We start from the raw sequence: 16,885 nt of genomic DNA, 5'->3' as shown, positions 1-16,885 counted from the left end.
ATTGCCCCGACTCCGACTCAACGACTCCGACTCCAACTCCACAGCCCTGTCTATCTCATCATGTCACATGCCACTTCGGATATCCTTTAACTACCTCTGTGTTTTGTTTCTCTGCTATCCTGCCAATAAGAATCCTGGGGGATGTGGGCAATGACTGAGATTACGGTAAGTGGGTGATATTAGACATAATGGAAGTCGGTGTCATCAGCAGAAGATTCCTGCGCAGGGAACAGAATGAACAGCGAGTTCCACTCTTACATCCTGCGCTATTCCTGCCATTCCTCTACCCCCACACACCTCCTGCTGTCACCAAATGTCTCAGCCTCACAAGTCACACTGGAGGAAGTCATTAGAGAGAAGCAGAGAGCTGCACCGACAAGCAGCCAAAGAGGCATCTCAATGGGAACACTTACCTGAGGCCGTGACAAGTCGAGATGGCAACCCACGATATGGCTGTCCCACGCACGTGACCGTTGTAATAGCAGTGATCTGCTGCTGCGCCTGGAGTCTGCAAAACACACACAGCAAACACACTGATAACTTGTGCAACACAGCACAGCACACACAATGTACAGCAAAGGCATCATACTGAGAACCATTGTAGTATATCCAGATACAGTACATATGGACACAATTTACAGCCTGCTAGCTAGAACTAGTGGCTGGATAGTGTACTGGGTAAGGGCTCTGCATCTAACACAGGAGACCAGGGTTCACAGAACCTATTCAGTAGGAGACCTTGGGCAAGTCTCCCTAACACTGCTACTGCCTATAGAGCGCCCCCTAGTGGCTGCAGCTCTGGCCTAACACTGCTACTGCCTATAGAGCACCCCCTAGTGGCTGCAGCACTGGCCTAACACTGCTACTGCCTAAAGAGCTCCCCCTAGTGGCTGCAGCTCTGCCCTAAGACTGCTACTGCCTATAGAGCACCCCTAGTTGGCGCTTTGAGTCCGCAAGGAGAAAAGCGCAATATAAATGTTATTTGTCTTGTCTTGTCTTGTCTAGTGGCTGCAGCTCTGGCCTAACACTGCTACTGCCTATAAAAGCGCCCCCTAGTGGCTGCAGCTCTGGCCTAACACTGCTACTGCCTATAGAGCACCCTCTAGTGGCTGCAGCTCTGGCCTAACACTGCTACTGCCTATAGAGCACCCTCTAGTGGCTGCAGCTCTGGCCTAACACTGCTACTGCCTATAGAGCCCCTCCTAGTGGATGCAGCTCTGGCCTAACACTGCTACTTCCTATAGAGAGGGTTCTAGCGGCTGCAGCTCTGGCCTAGCACTGCTACTGCCTATAGAGCACCCTCTAGTGGCTGCAGCTCTGGCCTAACACTGCTACTGCCTATAGAGCCCCTCCTAGTGGCTACAACTCTGGTCTAACACTGCTACTGCCTGTAGAGCACCCCCTAGTGGCTGCAGCTCTGGCCTAACACTGCTACTGCCTATAAAGCTCCCCCTAGTGGCTGCAGCTCTGCCCTAACACTGCTACTGCCTATAGAGCACCCCCTAGTGGCTGCAGCTCTGGCCTAACACTGCTACTGCCTATAGAGCACCCCCTAGTGGCTGCAGCTCTGGCCTAACACTGCTACTTCCTATAGAGAGGGTTCTAGCGGCTGCAGCTCTGGCCTAACACTGCTACTGCCTATAGAGCACCCCCTAGTGGCTGCAGCTCTGGCCTAACACTGCTACTTCCTATAGAGCAGGGGTCTCAAACTCAATTTACCTGGGGGCCACAGGAGGCAAAGTCAGGATGAGGCTGGGCCGCATAAGGAATTTCACAATCGCGGCACATCGCTGCCTCTGCCCGCCCCTCTCACTCTACCTTCACAGAGAGGGGCGGGGAGAGGCGGCGATCCATGCGGCGATTGACGTGAGGAGGGGCAGAGCTGAAGCTGAAAGCTCTGCCCCTTCCAGGAAATGCCGGCAGCTTGCCCCCCGGGCAATTTTGGGGCTCTGCAGCCCTCGTTTAGCGGCGGGGATGCGGCGAATTACTTGGGAGCACTGAAGCGAACTATAAGGAAGCTTTTACCGGCGAGGGCCACAAAATATTGTATCGAGGGCCGCAAATGGCCCGCGGGCCGCGAGTTTGAGACCCCTGCTATAGAGGGTTCTAGTGGCTGCAGCTCTGGCCTAACACTGCTACTGCCTATAGAGCGCCCTCTAGTGGCTGCAGCTCTGACCTAACACTGCTACAGTCTATAGAGCGCCCCCTAGTGGCTGAGGCTCTGGCCTAACACTGCTACTGCCTATAGAGTGCTCCCTAGTGGCTGCAGCTCTGGCCTAACACTGCTACTGCCTATAGAGTGCCCCCTAGTGGCTGCAGCTCTGGCCTAACACTGCTACTGCCTATAGAGCACCCCTAGTGGCTGCAGCTCTGGCCTAACACTGCTACTGCCTATAGAGCGCCCCCTAGTGGCTGCTGCTGTGTGTGCTGCAGCATGTATATTTTACCAGTCCACACTTCGGCTCCCATTCCTGCATCTCCCCAGCTGCTTCTGAACTGGCCACTAAAGTGCCAAGCTTACTGTCATGTGACTGCAGTGAGCCTAGAAGTCTAGTGGCTACTCCAAAAGTTGTCAGGTAAATGCGTGGATGTAAGCTGGGGTGAGGACAAGTAGGACTGCTTTACCAGACACTTTCATTTGTTTGGCTGTGCGATCCCCCCTTTCTGCTGGTTCAGGAACCAATGAGAGTAAAGGCCCATACACACGTCGGATTTCCACGAACGACGGGTCGTTTGCACGCCCCGTCGTTCCGTCGTTCGCCCGCTAAATCGGGCGTGTGTACAGGCTGTCGTTTGCTTGATAAGGGTGAGTTTGAGCGATCCGCCGGGCGGATCGCTCAAACTCACCCTTATCAAGCGAACGACAGCCTGTACACACGCCCGATTTAGCGGGCGAACGACGGAACGACGGGGCGTGCAAACGACCCGTCGTTCGCGGAAATCCGACGTGTGTATGGGCCTTAATGCTTTGGGAAATTTAAAGTGGCATTGTCACCATAGTAAAAAAATCTAATTTCAGCAGCAACTGGTCTGAGTGTATTAAGTGATAAAGATGCTAATCCTGCATTCAAAACTTTCAAAACTTTTCCTGCTGTTATGATTTGGAGTTATTACATACTTAAGGAGCACTGGCTCTTTAGTAGTCAGTGCCAAAAAGTTGCATGCTGGGGGTTCTTTTTATCTATAATCTATTCCTCCTCTTCCCTTTATTTCCCTGCAAGCTACTTATCTGAAACACGATCCCCTGCTCACTTGTGTTTACAAGCAAGGCTGAGGTGACTCAGCGATTGGAGGAGAAAAGAAAAAAAAGTAAAGGGCAGAAATGACATCAGGATTTAGACTCAAATTTTGGGCAAAAGACACGTTTCCCACCAGGAACAGAATTCTCTTCATTTACTATATAACATTCACTGAAATCAAAACGTGGACAGTACAATACATGTGTTATGTAAGTATATCAAGTATTTATCTACTTATATAGGTGTTTTTTTCCCCTGGCATAGTATGGCTAATCCTACTGCTTTAAGGGTCCCCACAGGGTACACAACAGGAAGAGGCAGCAGGGCAGAGCTTCAGACCAGAGGAAATACGACCAACTCAAAACTGTGAGCTCCTTGGTGCACAGGATTAGCTCTGGGACATAAATGACACAGTTTACCAAGGACATAAAGAATGTATAATGTGAAAGGCTACGCCACAAGAGAACACTCCAGCACTGTAATATTATTAGACTCCACTTGGATTTAGAAATGTTGACTGTGTTAGGAAAGTGTCTGCATGGAGATAAATCAGAACATTGCTCTTCCCTTGTCGCTACCTGTCCCCCCCCCTCTGTGTGCTCATGTTGTATTCTATGTAGGTCATTAGTAAGCGAGTAAAGCGCACGATACACATTATAGGCAGTTTACGTCTCCTCTGTTTTAGCGCTTACATTGTATTCTTATTATATAATGTCTCCAAGTGTTGAAGTGGAGCAGAAGTAATGATAAAACAATATCTGGGTCCTTCCAGCTCCCACAGAACGTGGCCTGAGGTAAACGGAAGATCAGTTTATTAGTGGAAGAATCGCATGTGCTACGTCAGGGGCTGAACCATTCCTCCCTTCATGACCCAATTTATTCACCAAGCACAAGGAAACGTTCGCTGTTCCCGCTTCCCCAGCTCTTCACATCAATAATGGATGGCAGAGACGTTGTGCTCTCCCCTGGTAATTGTTAAAGGAGCTCTCCGGTGAGTTTTTCTTCTAAGCTCAGGCTGAACTTTCATCAGGCTTTTAGGCCTTGTCCACTTTTACGAAAATGAATTAACAAAATGCATACACAATATTCCGTGAGCAGCTATGTGGTTTTTTCATGTTGTAATGCAGTTTTACAAGTGTTGTACCGTGCTTCTGTCTAAAGAAAAACATTTTTAAAATAAAAACACACTTATAAGCATTACCTATAGACTTTCATTGACGTGCTCTGTGCAAATAAATGTGCACTGCATAGCTAAGATGTGAACGGTAGTATTGACTTTTATATATCCTTGCGGATCACACACCATGGGGCTTTATTCAGTAAACCGTGATAACTCAAATATCACACCTTATCAAATATCACACCTTATCAAAGATATCACACCTTATCAAAGATAACACACCTTATCAAAGATAACACACCTTATGAAATATATCACACCTTATCAAAGATATCACACACCTTGGGCCTGATTCACAAAGCGAAGCTAACAGTTAGCACGCTGGTGAAAAGCCCTTAATCGCGTCTAAACTCAGTTTAGGCATGATAAGTTTAGGTGTGATAAGTTTAGGCGTGATAACTATAGCACCAACTGGGTTAGCACCGCAGTGCACAGCTGATCAAAAATTTTGCGCTAGCAAAGTCTGGTGCACTTCGCATAGAGTTTAATGGCACTGCTTTGCGTGCGGGACTTTGCGCGCGATCTAAACTTATCTAAACTTATCACGCCTAAACTTATCACGACTAAACTTATCACGACTAAACTTATCACGCCTAAACTGGCTTTTCACCAGCGTGGTGCAATGGTTATCACGCCTAAAGTCTCTAACTGGGTTAGCACCTCTTTGTGAATCGAGCCCCTTAACAAAGACATCAAGATACCGTATCACACCTTATCACATATATCACACCTTATCACAGATATCACACCTTATCACAGATATCACACCTTATGAAAAGATATCACACCTTATGAAAAGTTATCACACCTTATCAAAGTTAACACGCCTTATCAGAGTAGCATAGTGAGCGCTATTTTACATAAGAAATCTATTCCATTTCACAAACAGACCATCAGGGGGGTGCTGTATGGCTGATATTGTGGTGAAACCCCTCCGACAAGAAACTCTGAGGACCGTGGTACTCCTGGCAGTTTCCTGTCTGTGAACCTCGTTGCATTGTGGGAAATAGCTGTGTACAGCTGTTTCCAACTGGCAAAAGCCATGCAACAGCTACATCACCTGCCAGCAGTAAAAATGTCACCATGTGATAAATGTCAGAATGTAAATCTGGGAGAGGAAAGATTTTACAATGGGCAAACACTGACTACATCATTTATACATAATTATTGTAAAAATGAGAAGGAATCTGCACTATTTAATGATTTCTTAAGATGCCTGAGATAGTTCTTCACAGATTTCTTAAAACCTACTTATATTTAGTCTCAGACACTCTTGATAAATGCCCCCTCCCCCCCAACGGTTTATAATAATCTAGTTACTAAAGGTCTCTCCATGTGCTGCATAAACTGCGATATCAGCGTAATGCAGTGGCGCGGGAAGGCATGTACACCGCTATTCCCTAGCTGAAAAAAGAAGTAAACTTGTCCATCATTATAATGAGAGGACTTCAGCGCCTCACTCAGACTGTCATTCTTCTTCAGGCCTGTTTCAGGTTACATAGGACACACTGTGTGACATGAGCTTACGATGTGAAACACTCACCCGGACACGAGTATTGTTGTAGCTGCTATAATGGATTTCAACGTAGGCAGAAGAGATCAGATGGCTGAAAGAGAAAGAGACACCTTAGCTGGACCCTGGCAAGAATCAGCTGCTATGAAAATTGGTAAACAAATGTTGTATAGTGTGAGAAAATATTTGTACAGGAATAAATATACAGGCCACTATAAATTCTATCCCCCTGAACACAAATATGATCCCAAATGTATATCCAGAGAAGGGGTGTCAAACTCAGATACAAAGTGGGCCGAAATTGAACACTGGAACAAAGTCGCGGGCCAACCTCAATGTCTACTGGTAACCTTACTCCATTATAAAAGTTCCCTGGTGTCCAATGCCCCCCCCCCCCAACCACTATACAGTTCCCTGGTGTCCAATGCCCCCCCTCCTCCAACCGCTATACAGTTCCCTGGTGTCCAATGCCCCCCCCCCCTCCTCCAACCGCTATACAGTTCCCTGGTGTCCAATGCCCCCCCCCCCTCCTCCAACCGCTATACAGTTCCCTGGTGTCTAGAGGCCCTCCCTTCCCTATACAGTTCCCTGGTGTTCAATGCCCCCCTCCTCCAACCGCTACACAGTTCCCTGGTGTCCAATGCCCCCCCCTCCTCCAACCGCTATACAGTTCCCTGGTGTCTAGAGGCCCTCCCTCCCCTATACAGTTCCCTGGTGTTTAGTGGCCCTCCTTCCCCTAAACAGTTTCCTGGTGTCTAGTGGCCCTCCCTCCCCTATACAGTTCCCTGGTGTTTAGTGGTCTTCCCTCCCCATACAGATCCCTGGTGTCCAGTGGTTCCCCCTCCCCTATACAGTTCCCTGGTGTTTAGTGTTTCCCCCTACCTCCCTATGGCTTCCTGGGCGATCTTCTAGGGCTTCACTTCCAATATAGCTTTCCTGGTGGACTAGAGAGGGACAAACTTAATGCAAAGTGGGGAAGCCACTTGGGGCCAAATTTAATGGTTCTGAGGGCCCGTCTTGCAAAGGTCATAAAACAAGGATGGACATCATAATCATAAGAAGTGTAGCCACAAAAACACCTCATCTAAAGGATGGACCCCTTTATCAGAGGGCATGAAGTAGAAGTTGGGGCCCCTTACAGCTCTGGCCCCCCTGCGGTCACAGAAACTGCTTCCCTGTAGGTACACCCCTGTGTGGTCTGTAGGGGGGGGGATACATATCGGATGCACCGGTTCTAGCTGGGACATTGTGGCTATACTGGTTATTGGTTGATAAAACTTGCTAAGTGAGGACCATTTGGGGGATGAGGGATTAGGAGTATACCAGGGTGCCAGGGCAATCTGGGGGGTGGTCCCTAATGCAACAATTACACTGGGCTACCTAGCTATGTCACTGCAAGGTTGTTATAGTAATGCACTGCTGCCTACAGTTTGAAGATGTGGGACTGTGTTGGGAAAGTTATTCATACTCACTGGTTAAGCTCCAGGTCCAAAATAAACTCCCTCCTGAATGCTGGCACCAGAAAGCTGACGCTGGCAAGATGGGCTGGCTGCAAGACAGCAACAGGAAAGGATACCATAAGCGTTCTGGCCACGATCCACAAGACAAGACAAAGCATTAACCTTACATCTCCTATTCCTGGCGCTAGTGCCAAGACCAGCAATCTGACAACGCTGGAACATGATAAAACAACTCATGTAGCTTAGAAAGAAAAATATTAACTGTTCATACAAACATAAAAACATACATACACATGTACAGTGGGATGGGAAAGTTTGGGCAACCTTGTTAATCATCATGATTTTCCTGTATACAGTAAATCGTGGGTTGTTAGGATAAAAAATGTCAGTTAAATATATCATATAGGAGACACACACAGTGATATTTGAGAAGTGAAATGAAGTTTATTGTATTTACAGAAGGTGTGCAATGATTGTTTAAATAAAATTAGGCAGGTTCATAAATTTGGGCACAGTTGTCATTTTATTGATTCCAAAACCTTTAGAACTAATTATTGGAATTCAAATTGGCTAGGTAAGCTTAGTGACCCCTGGCCTGACCTACATACACAGGTGAATCCAAGTAGGAGAAAGAGTATTTAAGGGGGTCAATTGTAAGTTTCCCTCCTCTTTTGATTTTCTCTGAAGAGTAGCAACATGGGGGTCTCAAAACAACTCTCAAATGACCTGAAGACAAAGATTGTTCACTATCATAGTTTAGGGGAAGAATACAGAAAGCTGTCTCAGAGATTTCAGCTGTGTTTCCACAGCTAGGAACATATTGAGGAAATGGAAGACCACAGGCTCAGTTCAAGTTAAGGCTCAAAGTGGCAGACCAACTGTATAAAATACTTCTGGTCCTGCGTATGCTGGTCAAAGACAGAAATCATAAAAACGATTGTATGAATTAAAAAAGAAAATCTGAAAATACAGTACATATTTCTTTGTGATCTACCGTAACTGATTCTGATACAATCTACTTTTAAAAACAGATTATGAGGCCGGGAAAATTGTTGCCATTGGTGCTTTATCTTCCGAGTGCGAATTCATTCTATGATTGATCATGGAATTATTCAATGTCTTTTTTAAACCATTTGGCTGACAGAAATCCCTTCCACGTTTTCTCTACTCTCTCTGTCACATCTCGAGCTGAAATATTCAATTTACACATAGTATAAAACTAATAGGCAGGGACCATATTTGCTGCAAAATTGTGTGCAATGTTTGCACAATGTGAAATCACAAGTAATGAATCTCTATGGGAATGCATGTGTCTACCACGTGTTTGAAGATAAAAGTCCCTTCAGCAGGTGCAGGCAGTCCAAGAGGTGCACTACATGTGAAAAATAATTTATGCAACAACACGTGTGGTTCCAACATAAGCATAAGCTGACCAGTTTAGAGATCCAGCTGTCCTAGACAGACTGACCTGTGTAGAAATATAATTGTATACATCGTGTAGACTTGGGAAAAAAACAAAGCTAATCTTAAAGTGAACCTAAACTAAATGAAAAAAAAAAAAAGAGCCAGTTTAAAGGATACCCAAAGTGACATGATGAGTCGTCATAAACGAAACTGAATTGCAGCGGGGGACCGGAGGATCAGTTTGCCCCAGTGCGGGTATAGGACGGCTGCAGGGGGCCATTAGAAGCCCCAAGTATGTTAAAGGATACCCGAAGTGACATGATGAGATAGACATGTGTACGTACAGTGCCTAGCACACAGATAACTATGCTGTGTTCCTTTTTTTTTCTTTCTCTGCCTGAAATAGTTAAATATCAGGTATGTAAGTGACTGACTCAGTCCTGACTCAGACAGGAAGTGACTACAGTGTGACCATCACTGATAAGAAATTCCAACTATAAAACGCTTTCCTAGCAGAAAATGGCTTCTGAGAGCAAGAAAGAGGTAAAAAGGGGAAATTTTTATCAGTGAGGGTCACACTGTAGTCACTTCCTGTCTGAGTCAGGACCGAGTCAACCACTTACATGCCTGATATTTAACTCTTTCAGGCAGAGAAAGAAAAAAAGGAACACAGCATAGTTATCTGTGTGCTAGGCACTGTACATACACATGTCTATCTCATCATGTCACTTCGGGTATCCTTTAACATACTTGGGGTTTCTACTGGCCCCCTGCAGCCGTCCTATACCCGCACTGGGGCAAACTGATCCTCCGGTCCCCCGCTGCAATTCAGTTTCGTTTATGACGACTCAGCCAGTTGATGGCCACTGTGCCTGCGCAGCCCTGACCATGCGCACCCTCGATCATGCCCCTGTCGCTGGCAGTGTGATCGAGGGTGTGTGCAATCAGGGCCGCATAGCGCAGTGGCCATCGACTGACTGAGTCGTCATATACGAAACTGAGTTGTAGCTGGGGACCGAAGTATCCATTTGCCCCGGTGCGGGCACAGGACGGCTGCAGGGGGGGTCGGTAGAAGCCCCAAGTAAGTTAAACTGGCTTTTTTCATTTACTTATGGTTTCACTTTAACCTCCTTAGCGGTATGGACGAGCTCAGCTCCTCCATTACCGCCGGAGGGCGCCGCTCAGGCCCCGCTGGGCCGATTTTCGTACTTCTTTCAAACACGCAGCAAGCACTTTGCTTGCTGCGTGTCTACTCTGATCGCCGCCGATGCGCTTCTACGCGCCGTGATAGAGGGCCCCCCCACCAGACCCCGTGCTCAGCCTGGCCAATCAGTGCCAGGCAGCGCTGCGGGGTGGATCGGAACTCCGGATGACGTCACGACGTCGATGACGTCATCGCGATCGTCGCCATGGCGATGGGGGAAGCCCTCAAGGAAATGCCGTTCAGAACGGGATTTCCTTATGGGCGAGTGCGCCGGCGGCGATCGGAGGGGTGGGAGGGACGCCGCAGGGAGGGGGGCATCATGTAGCTAGCGCTAGGCTAGCTACATGATGGGGATAAAAAAAAAAAATACTGCTGCGCATCCACCCTGGCGATCTTAATAGAACACCAGGGTGGTTAAGGTGCCTATGTACTCATTGATTTTCCCATTTGATTCCCTGCAGATTTGATTTATCTGCTGTGAATCGATTTTCCAAAATGTCCGATCAACGGAATTTTAGTTGATTTTTACCAAAAATCAATTGAAAGTATAATTGGACAGGACTGAAAATCTTGTGTCAATTGGGGTGAGTCAAAAGCAGCGGCAGATCGACAGCCCATAGCATTGCACTGCGCCAAACAGTACAACGCTGCAGTTCAATCAATTTTCAATAGATTCCCTGCTGAAATCTATTGAAACTCGTTGTGCAGTGTATGGTAGGAATAAATCCCTTCTAAAAATCAATTCCTTTCAGAAAGGAAACAATCGTTTTGGAACACTGTGTGGAAATCTATGTGTGTATAGTCAGCTTTACTCTACTGTATTTATTGTAGCCAGTAAGATCCGGTGGCCGCTCATGGCGGCGGAATGCTGAGACCCACGCCTCTGGGTCTCGGCCTGTCTCTGTCGTCACTGGAGCGCATGGCGCTCAGCTCCCATTGGATAAGCGACTGACGCGCTCCGCCGCTGTAAACATTAACCACGTGTGTGCATTGCGTGTTAGCCTCTCTGCTGACACGCGCTCTGTTCATTGCTTACTTTTGATTCCTTTACCTTCTGATTGGTTAGTGCTAGTATAAATGAAAGGTGAGCGCCCTCTGTCATCGCCCGTGATAGCCTATGCTGGGCTTGTTGCTAAGACTGCGCTCACACCAAGTTACCTGTCTTGCTGCCGACTTGTGTCTGTCTCTTGACTAAGCTTCTTTCAGATTGCCTTATCGTTGCCGACCTCTGCCTGTACCTGACCATGCTTCTCTATTGGATTACCCGTTGCCGACTCAGCTAGTACCTGGATTTCCCTGACTGCCGCCTGGACCGACCCCTGCTTGTTTAAAGGACACCCGAAGCGAAAATAAACGAATGAAATAAACGATTGCATCTATCTTCCTTCTCCTAAAAATGACTTTTTAAGATATTCCACAGTTTTGTTTTATGTTTAAATCTACCTTTTAAGTTTTAACTGTTTTATGATTTTTGCTCAATGACACATTCATTGAAGTATGCCGGAGCTAAAATCTATGAACTAATGACCCTTTTTATCTCTTTCCTGCTCTCAGAAACCATTTTCTGCTAGGAAAGGTTTTATAGCTGGAATCTCTTATCAGTGAGGGTCACACTGTAGTCACTTCCTGTCAGGACTGAGTCAGCCACTTGCATACCTGATATTTAACTCTTTCAGGCAGCGAAATAAAAAAAAGGAACACAGCATAGATATTTGTGTGCTAGGCACGGTACATACACATGTCTATATCATCATGTCACATGTCACTTCGGGTATCCTTTAAAGGACTTCCATGAACTCTGCCTGTACTGACTCTGGCCTGTTATTGACCACGCATCTGTCTAGTGATTATACTTCAGCCACTACCTGCTGTCTTTCCATCATCTGGATTGCCTCAGCCTATGAATATTAAGTATACTGTGTTTGCATTGCTCATTGCTGTTTGGTGATTGCTGTCTGCCAGTCTGTATGCTACATCTGCCTGCAGGGTATTGTACTTTGTATTAGGCAGGAGCTATCGCAGGCGTTAGGGCGGGGTTATATGTCAGTCATATGGGCATACAGCCTGACTCATAGCAGGTGACCAGACAAGCCTGACAGAGACTCTGTGAGTAAATGAGACATTACACCGCGTCTATTCTCCTCTCGCAGGAAGGAACAGCAAATGGCTTTATGCAATAAAATATACATACGGTATGTATTATGTTATTATGATGACACACACACATTCACACACTTGGATTGTTTCACGTTTATTCTGCTGGAGGAGATCTGAGATTGGGGCAGAGACTGTGCCAAGGACGGGCAAGGATTGCAGGATTCAGACATGAGAAGCTAGCAGAGACTTGCTGCAAAAGTCCTGCGCCTGTGATTGGTGAATGTCCCCATTAAATCCATTTTAATTACAGGTTGTACTACAAAAATGTGGGAAAGTACCGGCGTCAGACCGGCGTCATGGACAATGGAAGATTCCAGGGACTGCAAGAAGCCCCAGGTCAGTTAAAATCACTTTTTAGATTAAGTTAAGTGTCCCTTTAAAATGTCTGAAAATTAAGACTGTGATAAAAGCTACACTATACTTGAATTATTGCTAGTATCCCCGTTTTAACCACTTGAGGACCACAGTGGTAAACCCTCCTAAAGACCAGGGCATTTTTTCCTTAATTGGCCACTGCAGCTTTAAGGCCTTGCTGCAGGGCAGCACAACCCAGCACACAAGTGATCCCCCCCTTTTCTCTCCACCAACAGAGCTTCCTGTTGATGGGGTCTGAACTCCAATCCCCCCCCCCCCCTCGAGTTTATTTTTTTTGTAAATATATATTTATTTTTTTTTGTATTAAATTTACCTACTTATTTCTTTATTTTTTTACCTAACTCCCTCCCTCCCCCCAGTCAGCCAATCACGGTGATCGCTCTCCTGTCTCCCAGGGGGACAGCTGTGTCACAGGGCTGTCCCCAGTACAGCGCTGCCATAGATCGCAGCGCTGTACTATGCTGATAGACGTCTAACAGTCTCCGAGCCATGATCGCCGCCAGGAGACTGAAGGCGGAGCTCCGTCATCCAAGCGGGGATGTGCGCATCGGCGCATGCGATCCCCTGTAAAACACTCCCCCAGGACTTTACTCCAATCGGCGTTAGGCGGTCCTGGGGGAGCCACCGCGTTCACGTCCATTGGCGTGACGCGGTCTTAAAGTGGTTACAAGCATGTAACACCTATTGTTTATGGTTAGGGATTGTCAATGAGATGCAAATATTTGTGAGTTGATACAGAGTTATGGCAATTTTGTGAGTACATTTATCCCGCTTGAAAGTGGACCATAGTTAATTTTCATAATCCTACATCAACTCGCAATGACTTGCAGCACATTCCTATATAAGATACACCTGTCCTGCTGAAGTGCTGACAACGATCTGCACAGGGAGGATAAGGAGGGCTGAGGGACAACTCAGCAGGGAGAGGAGAGGAACACTTAGGGCTCTTTCACATTAGGGCAGATTTTCTGCGTTTCAACGCAAAGGATAAAGTTTGCGTTACCCAAGGTGAAATGAAAGTCCATAGACTTTCATTTTAGCTTTCACATATAACGCAGCCTTTTTGTGCGTTGCGTTCCACTGCACCCAGGCGCAGTTTTTTGGCCAACGCTAGCTTTATGCGTTACAATGTTAGTCAATGTAAAACGCACACTATGCGCGTTTTTAATCCGTTAACGCAGGCAATCAGTCCCAGAATGCAACAGAGGAACAATGTAGAAAGTTGAAAACTAAAAGAAAAAAAAATTACCTGCGTTTTTCTATGTGCAGTAACGCATTGAAAACGGATTAAAAACGCACACTCACTGCAGTGCAACGCATATCAAAACGCAGTAAAAGGCATACAACAAAACGTATGCTTTGAGCGTTCTCCAACGCAAGCTCTGATGTGAAAGAGCCCTTAATACTAATTTCATTCAGGACTCGCCACAGGCTGCAGATACTTTGCAATTACTATAGGCAAAGAATAACAGTGTATAATGTATATACTGAAGGTGACATGCCAGTGTCTTGCAATGTACCTGCAATAATGAGCACTGCTAGTCTCACCTTTTAAAATATTTTAACCACACTTAAAGGGCAACTATAATAAGAAGTATATGGAGGTTGCCATATTTATATCCTTTTAAAGTGACACTGAAGCCAGTTTAAAAACAGGTTTTTACCTTTTATTTATGTGAGGCATGTTTGCCCATGTTAAAACGCTGCTATCCCGCGGCAGAATGAGGGGTCTTTACCCCCCAAATCCCCTGGGGCACACTGCAGGGAGCACTTCCATGAGAGGCAGAGCTTTTGGCTGTAGCTCTGCCTCCTCTACACGCGCCTATCAGCGCGCATCTCTGCCTCCGCCCGCCCCTCTCAGTCTTCCTTCACTGAGAGAGGCGGGGAGAGGCGGAGATCGTGTAAAGGAGGCAGAGCTACAGCCAAAAGCTCTGCCTCTCACGGAAGTGCTCCCTGCAGTGTACCCCAGGGGATTTGGGGGGTAAAGACCCCTCATTCTGCCGCGGGATAGCAGCGTTTTAACATGGGCAAACATGCCTCACATAAATAAAAGGTAAAAAGCCGTTTTTAAACTGGCTTCAGTGTTTCTTTAACCATTTCAGCCCGCGGGGATTTTTCACCTTATGCATCAGAGCAATTTTCACCTCCCATTCATTCGCTAATAACTTTATCACTACTTATCACAATTTATTGATCTATATCTTGTTTTTTCCGCCACTAATTAGGCTTTCTGTGGGAGGTACATTTTGCTAAGAGCCACTTTACCGTAAATGCATTTTAACAAGATTAATAAGAAAAAAATGGAAAAAATTCATTATTTCTCAGTTTTCGGCCTTTATAGCTTTAAAATAATCCACGCTACCATAATTAAAACCTATGTATTTTATTTGCTCGTATGTCTCGGTTATTATACCATTTAAATTTTGTCCCTATCACAATGTATGGCGACAATATTTTATTTGGAAATAAAGGTGCATTGTTTCCGTTTTGCGTTCATCGCTATTTACAAGCTTATAATTTAAAAAATGTTTGTAGTATACCCCCTTCAAATGCATATTTAAAAAGTTCAGACCCTTTGGTAACTATTTATGTCTTTTTTTTTTTTTTTTTATTGTAATTTTTTTTTTTTTCCATTAAAATTTTTATTTGGGGAATATTTTGGTGTGGGGCATAAACAGTTAATTTTTAATGTTGTTATCTGTGTAAATTGTAATGTTTTAAATGTGTAGCTGTAGTTTTACTATTTGGCCACAAGATGGCCACCTTCATTTTTGTTTTCCGTCCTTGTACTTCCTGCTAAGCGGAAGTACAAGGGCGATGCGGAACTCTCTCCGGGCAGAAGAACTGAAGCCTCACAGGTGAGCGCTTCGGTTTTTCTGCGGGGGAAAGGGATCGGTGATCGGGAACCATGTTCCCTTTTCACTGATCCCAGGGCTACCGGGCGGCACAGCGGGGATGCGGGGGCGCGCCCGCGATCGCGGGCGGGAGCGCGCCCATGCGCGGGAGCGCTGCAGAACTGCCGCCCGGACGTGAGCTTCACGTCCGGGCGGCGGAAATGGTTAAGCAATACCAGTTGCCTGGCAGTCCTGCTGATCCTCTGCCTGTATTACTTTTAGCCATATACCCTGAACAAGCATGCAGCAGATTAAGTGTTTCTGACATTTGTCAATTCTGACAAGATTAGCTGCATGCTTGTTTCTGGTGTGGTTCAGACACTACTGCAGCCAACTAGACCAACAGGACTGCCAGGCAACTGGTATTGCTTAAAAGGAAATACACAGGACAGCCTCCATATTCCTCTTGCTTAATGTGTCCTTTAAAGGATACCTGAAGTGACATGTGACATGATGAGATAGACATATGTATGTACAGTGCCAAGCACACAAATAACTATGCTGTGTTCCTTTTTTTCTTTCTCTGCCTGAAAGAGTTAAATATTAGGTATGTAAGTGGCTGACTCAGTCCCTACTCAGACAGCAGTGAGTACAGTGTGACCCTCACTGATAAGAAATTCCAACTATAAAACACTTTCCTAGCAGAAAATGGCATCTGAGAGCAGGAAAGAGATAAAAAGGGTCAATAGTTCATAGATTTTTAGCTCTGGCATACTTCAATGAATGGGTCATTGAGCAAAAACAATAAAACTTAAAACTTAAAAAGTAGATTTAAACATAAAAATAAAACTGCAGAATATCTTTAAAAAGTCATTTTTAGGAGAAGGAAGATAGATACAATCGTTTATTTAATTCGTTTATTTTCGACTTGGGTGTCCTTTAAGCTTCAGTACCTTAAAGAGACTCTGTAACAACATTTTCAGTCTTATTTTTTCTATCCTATAAGTTCCTATACCTGTTCTAATGTGGTCTGGATTAATGCAGCCTTTTCTAGTTGCACTGTCTCTGTAATATATCTAATCTTCTTTTCTTTGTCAAGCTTTGTCGACCCAGAGAGGAATGCGCTGCCTCTGCTGTGATAGGGAGAAGTTATGCACGCCCCCTCCACGCCCCCTGCAGGCTCTGTGTGTGTGCTCTGTTTATCCCTCGCAGACAGGTCTCTGCTCTCAATTTCAGCTTGTCTGAGGGGGGAGGGAGCAGCCCATGCTGAGAAACCCTGACTGGAGTGCAGATAATTCTCTATGTAATAAAAACTTGTAGTATACAGTAAGATGATATATATATATACACACACACACACACAAACACACACACATCACTTCCTGGTTAGCGGCCATGTTTTTTGTTTGTAAACACTGCCTAAAACTGGCGATTTAAAGCCAGGATCACAGCGGGGAGCGGCAGAAACGACAAAGAGGGATCCAGGAGATCACAGTGACTTGATTGGTATGTTTTTTAT

General features: G+C 45.7%; 1 protein-coding gene across 3 annotated transcripts in view; it reads right to left on the bottom strand.

The window, feature by feature from the left end:
* Positions 1–16,885, bottom strand: part of ADAM11 (ADAM metallopeptidase domain 11) — a 180,472-nt gene that overhangs the window by 100,656 nt on the left and 62,931 nt on the right. For all 3 annotated transcript variants that reach the window (XR_011025410.1, XR_011025411.1, XM_068264201.1), the window contains 3 exons: positions 7,405–7,481; positions 5,963–6,026; positions 414–508 (listed from right to left, as the gene is read on the bottom strand). Coding sequence is in view for 1 of the 3 variants with exons in the window: in XM_068264201.1 (XP_068120302.1) it covers positions 414–508; positions 5,963–6,026; positions 7,405–7,481 (236 nt within the window). In the remaining 2 variants the exon portion in view is untranslated. The remainder of the gene's footprint in view (positions 1–413; positions 509–5,962; positions 6,027–7,404; positions 7,482–16,885) is intronic.

Source organism: Hyperolius riggenbachi, chromosome 12, assembly GCF_040937935.1.
Source record: "Hyperolius riggenbachi isolate aHypRig1 chromosome 12, aHypRig1.pri, whole genome shotgun sequence".
NCBI classification, from domain to species: Eukaryota; Metazoa; Chordata; class Amphibia; order Anura; family Hyperoliidae; genus Hyperolius; species Hyperolius riggenbachi.
The sequence above is the reverse complement of the archived record's forward strand: the minus strand, read 5'-3'. Positions and strand labels throughout refer to the sequence as shown.